Below are 12867 nucleotides of genomic sequence, written 5' to 3' on the forward strand. Positions count from 1 at the left end.
CCGGCAAGATACATTTGGAGTTAAACTGCCACGCAGCCTCCTCTTTAAAAACTGCCGTAAACAGTTATGATGCGTCTAATTTTTCAGCATCCCAATAAATTAGACTCAATCAAGCTTTTAACGCCAACATTATCTCAGCATTACCTTGTTAGCATGGAAACCGTGGTGAAGCTGCGGAAATTATACGGTATCCTATTTTTTATTTTAGTTTTTTTTTTTTTTACTCCTTCTTTACGACGCTATAATGCCACAGCTCTTTTCATCCCAGGACTCGGCTTGCTGAGTGTTTCTTAATAGGAGTTTGTAGGACTTTCATCCTCGTAGCTTCCAATGGTATCCGCAGAGCAGTTGTGCCTCATGCTGTGTGCGCCATCGGAAACCCAATTCCTTTTAACAGCCGCAAGCTACACTCCTCTGCTCCCAGAGTGGACAAATAAAAGGATTATTGAGATGTGATAAATAAAATACAAAATTCTCATCTCTGTCAGGATATTTACAGCTCAACTTTCTCAGAAAATAAGTTAAAGCTCCGCTAGAAAAATAAAAAAATAAAATCGAACGTTGTGCTTAAAGTTATGGCGTGTTTTAAAGTCTGGGCACATTTATCACCCATCCACATAAGTTTAAGATGGCTGAAGGGGACAACCGTTGAGATCCCCACTGATCCCAAGAATAGGACCTTCTAAGTCAAATGGAGAGGTAGTGCGTGTGTGTGACCACCTCTCCAGGGAGTAATGGTCGAGCCCCTCTATTTACCATCCTCAAGGTCATTGAGGGTCCCAGTGATAAGACCACCAGCATGTGCCACAGACCAAAGAGGTCTTAAAAGATTCTCATGGGCAATATTCCAAATGTTGTATGCAGCAAATACATTGGATAGACGTATTAAAGTCAAAATGTGGCTTACGAGTATGTTGAGTAGTACTATCTTCCTTTCCCTTCTAGTTAGTAAATGGCCATCCACTACCTATTATTTACAGGATTACATTACACTGATTATTTGCAAAAGGAAAGAAGAGACAAGATAAACTTTCAGTTCACTAAGGGATCAGGTTACATGCTGCTCGTAGAAGTGTATAGAGAGGGGAGGAAGCACATACACAATGTTAAAAAATTTTTGGTGTTTAATCCGCCCTCAAATCTGGATACACAGCAACACTGCTCCATGCTGATGCCACTTATTAGGGTGTGCTAAAGAGTTTAGAGAGCAGAATCTACTCTTCTGTGTGGGAGACATCATGGCATTTATTCTCCAGCCAGTAGCTCAGGGAAATTGACAGAGAAAAACTAGTAAAAAATGAAATGACTTTAACATGTGCCTATCATTTCAGGTACCTTTCTAGAATAGGAGGTTTTTCAAGAATTTGATATTGACAAGTGGGGGTCTGACATATAACACCTCCATATGATGATCCTATAGTGGCTAGATAAACACTGTATACAGAGCCGAAAGACCACAGTGCCATACACTTTGTAGTGGCCATATTTGGGTACTGCTGCTCAGGTCCTATGGATATGAATGGGAGCTGAGATGCCTCACTCAAGTGTACACAGTGTACAGAGAGGTGCGGTTCTGGCTCCATATATTGCGTCTGGCGGACCTGCTAATTGTGGGGGTTGCAGTTTGTTTTTAACTCCACATATCATATAGGGATGACCCATTCTATAGATATGTCGCCAATATCAAAGACCTGAAAAAAAAACTATTAAGTCCTTCAAGCTATTGGATTTAGTAGCAGAAACCAAAAATACAATAAATGCCATAGATATTGGAACAAATATTATACAATGGACACATTTTTTTTAAAAAAAATCCACTTATGGCCCTTATGTGCTTTTTTTTCATCCTTTGTATTATAAAAGGTCTATTTTTTCCAAAGAAAAAAGACAGCAAAAAACCAAACCCTAGCGTGGGTGGTGGCGTGCAACCCAATGAGCAGAGAGTAGGAGTTTAATTCATTAACGCAACATATTTGTAGGCCTTGCATTCTAAAGTCAATTGTATCATGAGCGAGCAGGAGCTTTTCCTTCTGCTCCTCATCTCTAATATTAGATAATGTCAGTAAAATGACACTTCCCTTCACCGTTTCAAAGGCCAGGCGGTGTTTACGCATTTGAGTATTTTGCATGACAAAAGCCACTCAGCGGTGAGAAAGTAATTGCTGTTTGTAAAGGCAGTCCTGTAAATATGATTTACGCACAACATTTCTTCCTTGTTATCATAGCTGTTATGTACGATCAGCCCTATTCCCCTGTGGGTTATTCATATGCTCCTCCATAATGGGGAATTTGGCAGATCTCATCTCCGGAGAGCATCCTTTTTTTCTTTTTTTTGCCCACCACGAGCTGAGGATCATGTTTTTTCTTGTTTACAGCTGACAGTGTTATTATTCTCGTTAGGACCGGGTGCTCTTATCACATTGTTGTGTTGAGCGAAGCCCTTTTTTATTATTTCTTTTTTTTTTTTTTTGCCTGCTTCGTTTGTGTTTGCTGGCAGAGCTTTTCTTCTCTTATTGACAGTTTGTAGAAAAAAAAAAGAAAAAAGAAATATGCATTAATTTGGAGTTTAAAGCATGTATCATGGTGTCTCCTTGCAGTGTTTTGCTTGAAGTTGATTAATGATAGAACCTCACTTGGGGTCGTCCTCTAGAGAGTAGGCTCGCAACTTCTGCATGTTAACTAGAAAAGCAGAACTCACATTAAGCAGTGATTACCCCCAGCTTCTTTGAGGCTTTGTGGCCTGAGAATTCCCATTTTTTACTTTTATGAAGTCTTGTTTAATCTACATTATTTGTGTCATGGTAATGTTAATATGTATTTTATTAGTATTGTTTTTTTATTTGAGCGTAGAGCAAAAGATAGTCAACGGAAAAAGAAAAACTCTCTCTTTTGGTTCTCCTAGTACAACAAAGTGATTTACAAACAGTCCTAAATGAGTGTAACATAGCGAGTGCAAACTTTTTTGAGTTCCAATTTTATTTTTTATGGTTTTTATAGACCGATTTAGTATGGATTTTGATTTAGTTATTTATTACAATCCTTTTGGATATATTTTCCAATATAAAAATAGTAAATTATTGGATGCCTGGTTTAGATATTTTTTAAAGTTTAATAGGATGTCACAATCTTATTTCTCGATCTGAATCCAACTTGCATCTTATGCATATTTTACACAATCCTATTGAGAAGGGTATCTAAACATGGGCAGTCTTTCTGTAATCAGGTGTGATTCGTAGGATATCCTGAGTGGAACTGTACAATTTCCAGACAGCACTCCCACAGGTGAAATTATTATTATTATTATTTATATAGCACCATTGATTTCATGGTGATGTACATGAGAATGGGTTACATATAAGTTACAGATATCACTTACAGTAAACAAACTAACAATGACAGACTGATACAGAGGGGCGAGGACCCTGCCCTTGCGGGCTTACATTCTACAGGATTATGGGGAAGGAGACAATAGGTTGAGGGTTGCAGGAGCTCCGGTGTTGGTGAGGCGGTGGCTTCGGTAGTGATGAGGCAGCAGCGGGGTCAGTGCAGGCTGTAGGCTTTCCTGAAGAGATGGGTTTTTAGGTTCTGTCTGAAGGATCCGAATGTGGTTGATGGTCGGACGCGTTGGGGCAAAGAATTCCAGAGGATGGGGGATATTCGAGAGAAGTCTTGGAGGCGGTTGGATGAGGAGCGAATAAGTGTGTAGGAGAGAAGGAGGTCTTGGGACCAGAGATCACGTGAGGGAAGATATCGGGAGATTAGTCCAGAGATATATGGAGGAGACAGGTTATGGATGGCTTTGTAGGTCAGTATTAGTAATTTGAACTGGATACGCTGAGGGAATGGGAGCCAGTGAAGAGATTTGCAGAGGGGGGAAGCAGAGGAGTAGCGAGGAGAGAGATGAATTAGTCGGGCAGCAGAGTTAAGAATGGACTGGAGAGGTGCAAGGGTGTTAGAAGGGAGGCCGCAGAAAAGGATGTTGCAGTAGTCAAGGCGGGAGATGATGAGAGCGTGCACAAGCATTTTAGTAGATTGACGGTTGAGGAAAGACGGATTCTGGATATATTTTTGAGCTGGAGGCAACATGAGGTGGAAGGAGCGTGGATGTGCGGTTTGAAGGACAGGGCAGAGTCAAGGGTTACTCCGAGGCAGCGGACTTCCGGTACGGGGGAAAGCAAGATGTCATTGATTGCGACAGATAGGTCAGGTAAGGAAGATCTATGGGATGGAGGAAAGATGAGGAGTTCAGATTTGTCCACATTGAGTTTGAGGAAGCGAGAGGAGAAGGAGGATATGGCTGATTGGCACTCTGGGATTCTGGACAGCAGAGCGGTGACGTCTGGGCCAGAGATGTAGACCTGAGTGTCATCAGCATAGAGGTGGTACTGGAATCCATGTGACTTTATGAGTTGTCCCAAGCCAAGTGTATAGATTGAGAAGAGTAGGGGTCCTAGAACAGAGCCTTGGGGGACTCCAACAGAGAGAGGGTGGGATGAAGAGGTAGTGTGGGAGTGGGAGACGCTGAATGTGAGATTGGAAAGGTACGGGGAGATCCAGGATAGGGTGAGGTCTTTGATGCCAAAGGAGGAGAGAATCTGTAGTAAGAGGCAGTGGTCAACCATGTCGAAAACAGAGAACAGGTCTAGAAGGAGGAGTACAGAGTATTGTCCATTAGCTTTCGCGGTAAGTAGGTCATTAGTGATTTTGGTCAGGGCTGTCTCAGTTGAGTGATGGGGGCGGAAACCAGATTGTACATTGTCAAAGAGCAAGTTGGATGAGAGGTGGGAGGAAAGTTCAGAGTGTACGTGCTGTTCCAGGAGTTTGGATGCGAATGGGAGCAGTGATATTGGGCGATAGCTGGACATAGCAGTTGGATCGAGGGTTGGCTTTTTAAGGATAGGCGTGATTGTGGCATGTTTGAAAGCAGAAGGGAAGGTACCAGAAGGTAGTGAAATGAAGTATTGCATAGGTCTATTGAAAGCAGTGGGCTGATGTGACTGTTTTTCTAGAGTGAGACATTCTTTGGAGATGCTCCAGCTATTGGGGAGGGTCCTGACCACCTCTAATAATTTGCTGCTCTCCAATAGAGTACTTGAAAATAGTTTCCCTTTTTCTACTTATGTAATCCTTTTACATTTGAATATTTTTTATTGTAATAGTACATAAAAGGGGGTATTGATAAAGTAAAAAAAAGTGTTTTAAAAAGCACTCCCATCAAAGTTTTTATCCTGTGACATCACATGATTAAACAAAGACTAGCTGAATCCTTCTAAGTGCTATGTAGAATCAGAAACTCTCTTTTCATTGCATGTGCCATCATTAAAACTACAATGCTACATCACTACAAAATCCCCGACAGGGGAAAGGAACGGAGAAGCTGGAACAGCAGTTGAAGAGTGGGTGGAGCTGTATGCTAGGAACTTTGCAGTGATGTAGAATTGTAGTTATAACGATGACTCATGCAGGGAAGAGAGGCTTTCTGTTTCTACATAGATCTTAGAAGGATTCAGCTAGTCTGTTTTTAATCAAGTGATGTCATAGATCTAATGGAAAAGAGAAGAATTAACTGGGTAGAAGGACAAAATGAGCAATTGTAAGTGCACAGTGCCATATAGTATGATGACTGCAATATATTAAGAAGATAAAAAGTTTGATAGGAGTGCTTTTTTTTTTTAAAGGCGAGTCAAAATATTCGTGCTGCCCTAGTCAGGTGTCCCGTTCGGTCCTCCATGGCAGCTGGACTAGAGCAGTTTTTATTTCTGCGTCTGGCACTCTTGGCCTGGCATTCTGAGAGCCTTTTCTGCTTCCTAGGCTCCATGAGGTCATGACAATAGGCATCATGCAACATCATGGTGTGTAGCACCTGGTAAGCACAAGAGGCACCCATGATGTTCGGCTGAGGACGCCCGCCATGAAGACTGACCTGATCTGGTTGTCAGAGGACTGAACCGGACTGGATGATGGCCAAGTCTAGAGCAAATGTCTCGAAAAATCCATTACAATACACATTTTTTAGCTAAACTAATGATTAATAATTAAGGAAAAACTTCTTACCTTGCCTCAAGTGTATAACTTGTGTTTTTTTTTTTATGCAGGCACCACGTACACGTTAAAGAAGAACCACTGGATCCTGATGAGAACGAAGGTCCTCTTTCGCTAGTAACAACAGCTAACCACAGTCCCGACTTTGACCCGGACAGAGATTATGAAGACGAACCTGTAAATGAGGACATGGAGTAAAATCATGTATAATTTCACAATCCTGAGAATGAAGACAGTTCAAGGCCTTGGCGATCTCTCTATTATTGTACAGTCTTGAGAGTTCCTGGCCCTAACTATCCTGACAACTTTTGACATGTGTTAACTCTTTAGTGCCATCAAGTTTCCCATTTGGGAGTATTTTTGATTTTTCTACTTTTTTTGTTGAAGAAAAAAAAAAAGAAAAAAAGGAATTTGTACTTTGTGCATTGGATCGACTTGTTTGGTACTTGCGACTTCCTCTCTCACGGTCAGCGCATCAGTGTTGTAAATTTGCTAAACAAAAAAAACAACTTCACTTCATCACACGCGGCAGACTTTTAAGGACTGACGTTCAGCCGTAAAAAAGGACACTGAGGGCATCGATATAAGCATGTGCGTCTAAACTGCAGGTCATCCCTATTGCCCAGATTTTAGAAAAAAAATGGATTCCAATGGACAACGTATTTGCACAGTACTGCATGTAATTCTGATTATCACTGCCTTTAAAATCGATTCTTTTGCTTCCATATGGGATTGAGGGTGACCTTTTTTATATATATATGTATGGGACAGAGGGAGAGGCATAGTAATTATCCCAAACTTCTTAATGTATTGCTTTTATTTTTATTGTACTACATCAATTTAAGTTCTGACCTCAGGCCTCAGTTTCAAGGCCCAAGACCTCTCGGAGGCGTAATGTTTTTCTGTACTTTGTGATGAATGTTAATAGGTGTTTTTATTACATGATGCCGAATGTCCTTCAATTGTTCAATGTTTTTTTCTGTCATTGCATTGTAGTTACTTTAAGTTGTAAAATCACATTATTTTTAATTTAGACACTCAAAATAGCAGACAATTTTTTTTTTTTTTACAAAAAGTTGCCCTTGACAGCCAACTAAAAGAGCAAGGATGAAAAAAAAGTGATAGAGAAAGGCATGGCGTAGCAAAACTTCCTTCCTGTGTAGCAGTGTTTTCATTTTTTCATCCGACGCGCCATTACGTACCAACTTTTCCTCGATGACGCAGCTTGCGGCCCCCTACTTTTGCCATTAATATGTGTTAAAGTCGTAGAAGATGCTACAGGCTTTACTAAACCAGATGATGGTTTTTCGGCAAGGTCTTTGGTCATAAATTAAAAAAAAGTCTTGAAAAAGAACAAGATGTAGGAACTGTTGAAAAATGTAGAAATAGGATGTGGATCCAAAAAAGTTTTTTTGAGTCATCAGATAGCCACCAAGCAATCAATATAAATATATATATATATATATATATATATATATATATATATATATATATATATATATACACCACAAATAGGAAGTAAGGTTTCAACTTGATGTAGCTTGGGACCGTTGTTTTCTCACTTTTGGGTATATTGCATTTTCTCTTTTTTCTTATACTAAATCATTAAAGAGAGTCATTACATGCAGTGCAAAAAGATTGCCATGGTATGAATTTTTGGTGGAAGAGTAAAAAAAAAAAAAAAAAAAAAACTTGCAATGGGTGAGCCATTGCAAACTAAGGATCATCTGCGCCCTTGAGGACAGGGGGTGAACTTGATAGACTGTGTGTTAGTCCAGGTAATTATCAATCTGCTTTAAACGGAAAAAAAAAATTGCATGGTGAATAATTGCATTGTTGGCTATTTCCAGAGGCAATAAACAAACATAATTGTTGGCACCATCATAGAAAAAGTAAAAATGTCTCCAGCGGTTGAAGAAAAGATGAGCGATATAAATTAGTGTTGTTGGGACATGTCTATGCTCACGTGCATTAAGACATTGTAACAACTCCAATGTCCAAATATTGTGAAACCTTTGTATACAGTTTACGATCAGTTAAAAAAAAATGAGAAAAGTTTGCAGTTAAAACTTAGGAAGTCCTGCCAAGCAAAGGCCAATAATTGTGTAAAAACCATGAAGATTGATAATACAGTATTTATAGAGTCTCCTTGCTAGTGAGAATATTTGGGTTGCCAGTCCATACCAATGGGCATAATGTAGGCACAATAATTTAAGAATTGATTTTTATTTTTGCACTGTGTAGGCATGTTGTAAATAACCCCAAATAATACCATACAGCTAAGTTGTAACACATTACTGGCCAGGGAAATTGGAGATAAATTTTGATTTCCTGTGATTGGATTTTGAAAATTTCGGAAAAAAAATGAAACTTTTGAGGGTTTATTTTCAATGTGACTTTCTACAATATATAATATTATATACAATCCATGCCTGAAGGTTTTGTGACTTTATAAGGTCTAAATCTTTGAAAATTAAAGTCCTTTTTCTTTAATCCAAAATCATTGACTTTGAAAAAAGAAGGATGAAGGGATGTGACGTCAAATAGGTTTTCGCGGGAGTCTGCACTTTTTAAACGATTCGGATGTGCTCTGTTATTTTCCCCAACTTCATAAAGCGCAGTTGTATCATTTTTTTTTCCACTTTAAACCACTTTCACCTTCTTGTCCTTTAACCCCACTCTATCAACTGATGCTATTCAATTAGGTCAACTCTTGGCAAATTGGTTGTTGCGGGTTTCATCACCTACAAGAACAGAATCCATTGATGTCACCTTTAGTCATCAGCCCAAAAATTACCAAAGATTTTACACAATGGTAAATGATGTTGTTTGTTATATGCTTTACCTGTTTCTTAAAGCCAAATATCCTCTTGCTGATGATCAAAAAAAGAAACAAAAGTAATCTAGCAAAGGATATATTGTTAATGGAGATAGACTATGGGTAGTTTATTAGGAATCTGTTAGTTTCCATATGGATAATTTTTAGACCACCTTTTTCAAGCCAAAGTTTTTGTTTGTTTGTTTTCTTAACCCTAGGTGACCAAACCACATAAGCCTGATATATACATCAGGAAGAGTATTATCGCTTCTCCAATGTTGCTAGCCAGTGTAAATTCTTAGCAGGCCTCCCAAACCTCTTGACATAACTGACTTTTTTTTTTTTAATTTATAGTTATTAAATAACTCACAATTTATGTTGCACGTGTTCTGTAACAATTGTTTTCAATGTTTCAAAATTGAAATGATTTGGTTACTAGTAGTTTTTTTTTTTTATGGCACATTTTTGAGGTCTGTATCGTCATCATATTAAAATAACCATCAAATGCTCAAAGCATCAGTTCCTTCTCTTATTAATGTATATATAAACTTATTTAAAGTTAAAAAAAAATTAAAAAAGCACTTTTTTTTAGTGGTACCAAAATGTGATCTCTTAAGTAGCTCTGTCGCTTCGAAATCTTACGGCACAAAAATATTTTAGAATTTTTAATTTTCTTTTGTACCGCTAAATTGGCTCCAAAAGTTGGGATGACACAATATGGTAAAACATATAGTCCCTTTCAGCTAATTTCTAACTTTTACACAATTATTTTTTTTTCATCATTGTATTTAATCTGTGTATTTTTAAAGCACTCATCACTGGCCTATTTTTTGTTTTCCTTTTTTTTTTCCTTTTTTTTCTTTTGGCAGCTTGATTTTGGAGAGAAAAGTAAAAAAAAAAAAAATACACAAATGCCTAAAGTGATATATTGTAGAACAGGGGGTTAAGTTGTTCTTTTTCTGGCAAGAATAGTTGGGGCGTAAGTAAAAACTCATTAGCATGTATTAAAAGTTAGTAAGCATACCTCAACCAAGCCCTTTCTGGAATGAATAAAAACACAAAATACATTTCACTAAGTTGCACTTAACTGTATGTCTTGCATGCTCGGTTTACAACATATTTAACTAAAAAAAAAAAATGAAAAAAAAAAAAATTAAGCATTTACATATCATGCAAGTGTTGAACTTGTTTAACGACCAACTGAAAACTCAGGCTTTTATCATGCAGCAAACGCCACTATATATATATTTTTATTTCATTTTTTGGGGAAAAAAAAAGAGGTTGTTAATTTCAGATCCCCATAATGTACATACATTGTCTGCATAACCATTTGTATTTAAAAGTTGTGGGAAGAGGGGAGGGATCAGGTTATCAACATATTTTTTTTTATTTCCATTTAAAAAAATCCTTGCAAGGAATAAAAGCATATTTGTTTGTCAAACACCATTGCTTTGTTGTGCAACTGCTTTATAACTATACTAAAAAAAATAGCTTTGAAGAGGAAAAAAAACCCTACTGTATGTAACTATTGCAGTTAACTCGCTGCATATGTATAATATTTAGTTATCCCAGCTTAAAAAATAAAAATAATGGATGAAGTTTGCTGACACGGTGGGAGAAATTCCCTGACTAATTTGCCTTTCAAACTGTAACATAGCTGACGTTTTTGTTTTTTTTTTCTATCATGGATCAATGATATTTGTACAGTTTTTGTGTTTTTGACCCCCTCCCACCCTCCATTTTTTTTTCCAACCATCCTCCTTTGTTTAATTTACCACTGCCTTTTTTGGCCGTCTTAAAAAAAAAAAAAATTAAAATTAAAAAAAAAAAGAAGTTCATATGTTTAAAAAAAAAACACAAAACATATATATATCTATATGAAAAAAAAAAAAGTTGTTTTAAAGTGTTTTCTCCTCCTGCAGTAAATATTTTGCATGACGAATCCTGGGCTCACACTTTCAAAAGTTTATCAGTGAAGTCTTGAATAATTAAACTGGGAGTGTCAAACTATTAAACTTTTTGTATTAAAAACAAAACAAAATGAAAAAAAAAACTTTACAAAAGGTGCCAAGATGTAAAGACAATTTGTTACATGTTTTTTTTTTTTCTTTCTTTATTCTCAAAGAAAAGCGTACATTAGCAAAATAGTACCATGTATCAGGTAAACTGCTGTCAGGAATGAGTTGAACAAAGCCTTTTTTTTTTTTCGTTTCCATGCATTGTGAAAATTGTCAGATACGGAGTTAAAGGAAAAACTAGAAATCGGGGCTTGGGTTGATTGGATTTTTATTTTGTGTGTGTTGACTTTTTTTTTTTTTTTTTTTTAACTTTTGACAGTTTGATTTGACAATTATTGTGTTTATCATAATCTGTTTTTTTTTTTTAAATGTTAAAAAATGAAAAAAACAAAACTGCCAAAATTCTGATTGGACCTCCAAATATTATTTTTTTTTTTTTTAAAGCATAGCTCAATTATTTTTTTTTTATCATAAGTCTATTTGGATTTTGTTAAAAACTTTTTGAACTTTTGTTTAAACTTGGTCCACATTCTTCTCGCCTCGATGACAATGGTACAGTCTGGACTGTTAGCATGGTGCTTCATGTGTAATTGCTGCCAGTAATTTTTGTTGTTTTGAAAAGGCATAAAAGAAACTCATTCCTCACATCAACTGTAATTTCATCATTCCATGTCTGTTGACACAGACAATAAAAAATGTTGTGTAGTCAGTACTGATAACTGACAGTATAGCATTCTCAAATGCAATAAAATGCTGGTTGTTCACACTGGTAGCTTTGAGTCGTCCTGTCTTTTCATGTCTTTCGATTGAAAGGCCACTGGACTGAGAAATTCATATCATGGATTTGTGATCTACGCATTAAAGGAAAACACAAATATTACGTGATACCTCAGTGATCTCAACAGTTCCCTTGAAATGGATCTATCCTTCTCTTGTGAATATCCTTGTAGTCCGCAAACACATCTGAGATGAAGAATCCACTAAATAAAAGTTCTAAGTTTTTGTTCATTTTATATTTTGTCTTTTTCTTTAAAGGAAAAAAAAAATCACATTTACATTAATTAGGTCATTAATGAATTTCTATTAAAGGGGTTGTCCGGGACTTTAACCTTGATGGCCTATCCATATGCTAGGTCATCAATGTCTGATTGGTGGGGACGCGACACCTGCTGATCAGCTGTTCCCAGTGTCAGAGGTGATGGAATAGTGGCAGCAGCCGGGTACAGCACGTCCACTCCCTATTGATATGAATAAGTGGCGGATGTGCAGTACCCGGCCGCGGCCACTATACAGTCAGTGGAGCTGTTCAGCTCCATAACAGACATTCCGTCCGACATCGGGAACAGCTGATCAGAAGGGGTGCCGGATTTCGCACCCCACCGATCAGACATTGTTTACCTCCACCAAGATAGGCCATCAATCTTAGATTCCCGGGCAACCTCTGTAAAATTTACAGAATAGCCGTTTTTTGTTTTTTTTTACTTTTCAGAACAAAAAAATGTGTTGTGACTGTTGTAATTTTGTCCTTGTTTTGTGGCTGAAATTATAGTTGGGGTATCCAAAAAAAGGTGTGTGTGTATAATAAAAAAAATAATAAAAAAAAAATATATATATATAATTTTTTTTGCTCAAGGTCATCTTAAGGGGAATCTGTCAGCAAGTTTTTGCTATGTACTCAGAGCACCATGATGTAGGAGGGGAGACACTGATTCCAGCGATATATCACTTACACTATGTTTTGTTGTTTCAATACAATGTTTTATTAGCAGGAGATGATCACCATGAGACAACTGGGCTCGTGTATCCTAGTCCAACCACTGATTAGCAGCTCTCTCTCACTATACAAAGTACATAGAAAGCGGTTTTGTACGTGAGGTTATACACAGATCAATTTCAGAGATCTATTCGATCTGCAGCAGAGAAAACGGTGTCTCCATCATGACTGCTGTACACATTAAACCAAGTGATACATCGCTGGAATCAGGGCTT

The 12867-nt window shown here is 37.4% G+C and overlaps 1 protein-coding gene across 19 annotated transcripts in view; it reads left to right on the forward strand.

The window, feature by feature from the left end:
• The window catches only part of FOXP1 (forkhead box P1), a 704299-nt gene extending 692649 nt beyond the window's left edge, over nt 1-11650 (forward strand). For all 19 annotated transcript variants that reach the window (XM_069736485.1, XM_069736483.1, XM_069736488.1 and 16 more), the window contains one exon: nt 6096-11650. In XM_069736485.1, the coding sequence (XP_069592586.1) occupies nt 6096-6240 (145 nt within the window). In that variant the 3' untranslated portion in view covers nt 6241-11650. The remainder of the gene's footprint in view (nt 1-6095) is intronic.
• The last annotated feature ends 1217 nt before the right edge of the window (nt 11651-12867 follow it).

The sequence above is a fragment of the Ranitomeya imitator genome, chromosome 8, assembly GCF_032444005.1.
Source record: "Ranitomeya imitator isolate aRanImi1 chromosome 8, aRanImi1.pri, whole genome shotgun sequence".
Lineage (NCBI taxonomy): Eukaryota > Metazoa > Chordata > Amphibia > Anura > Dendrobatidae > Ranitomeya > Ranitomeya imitator.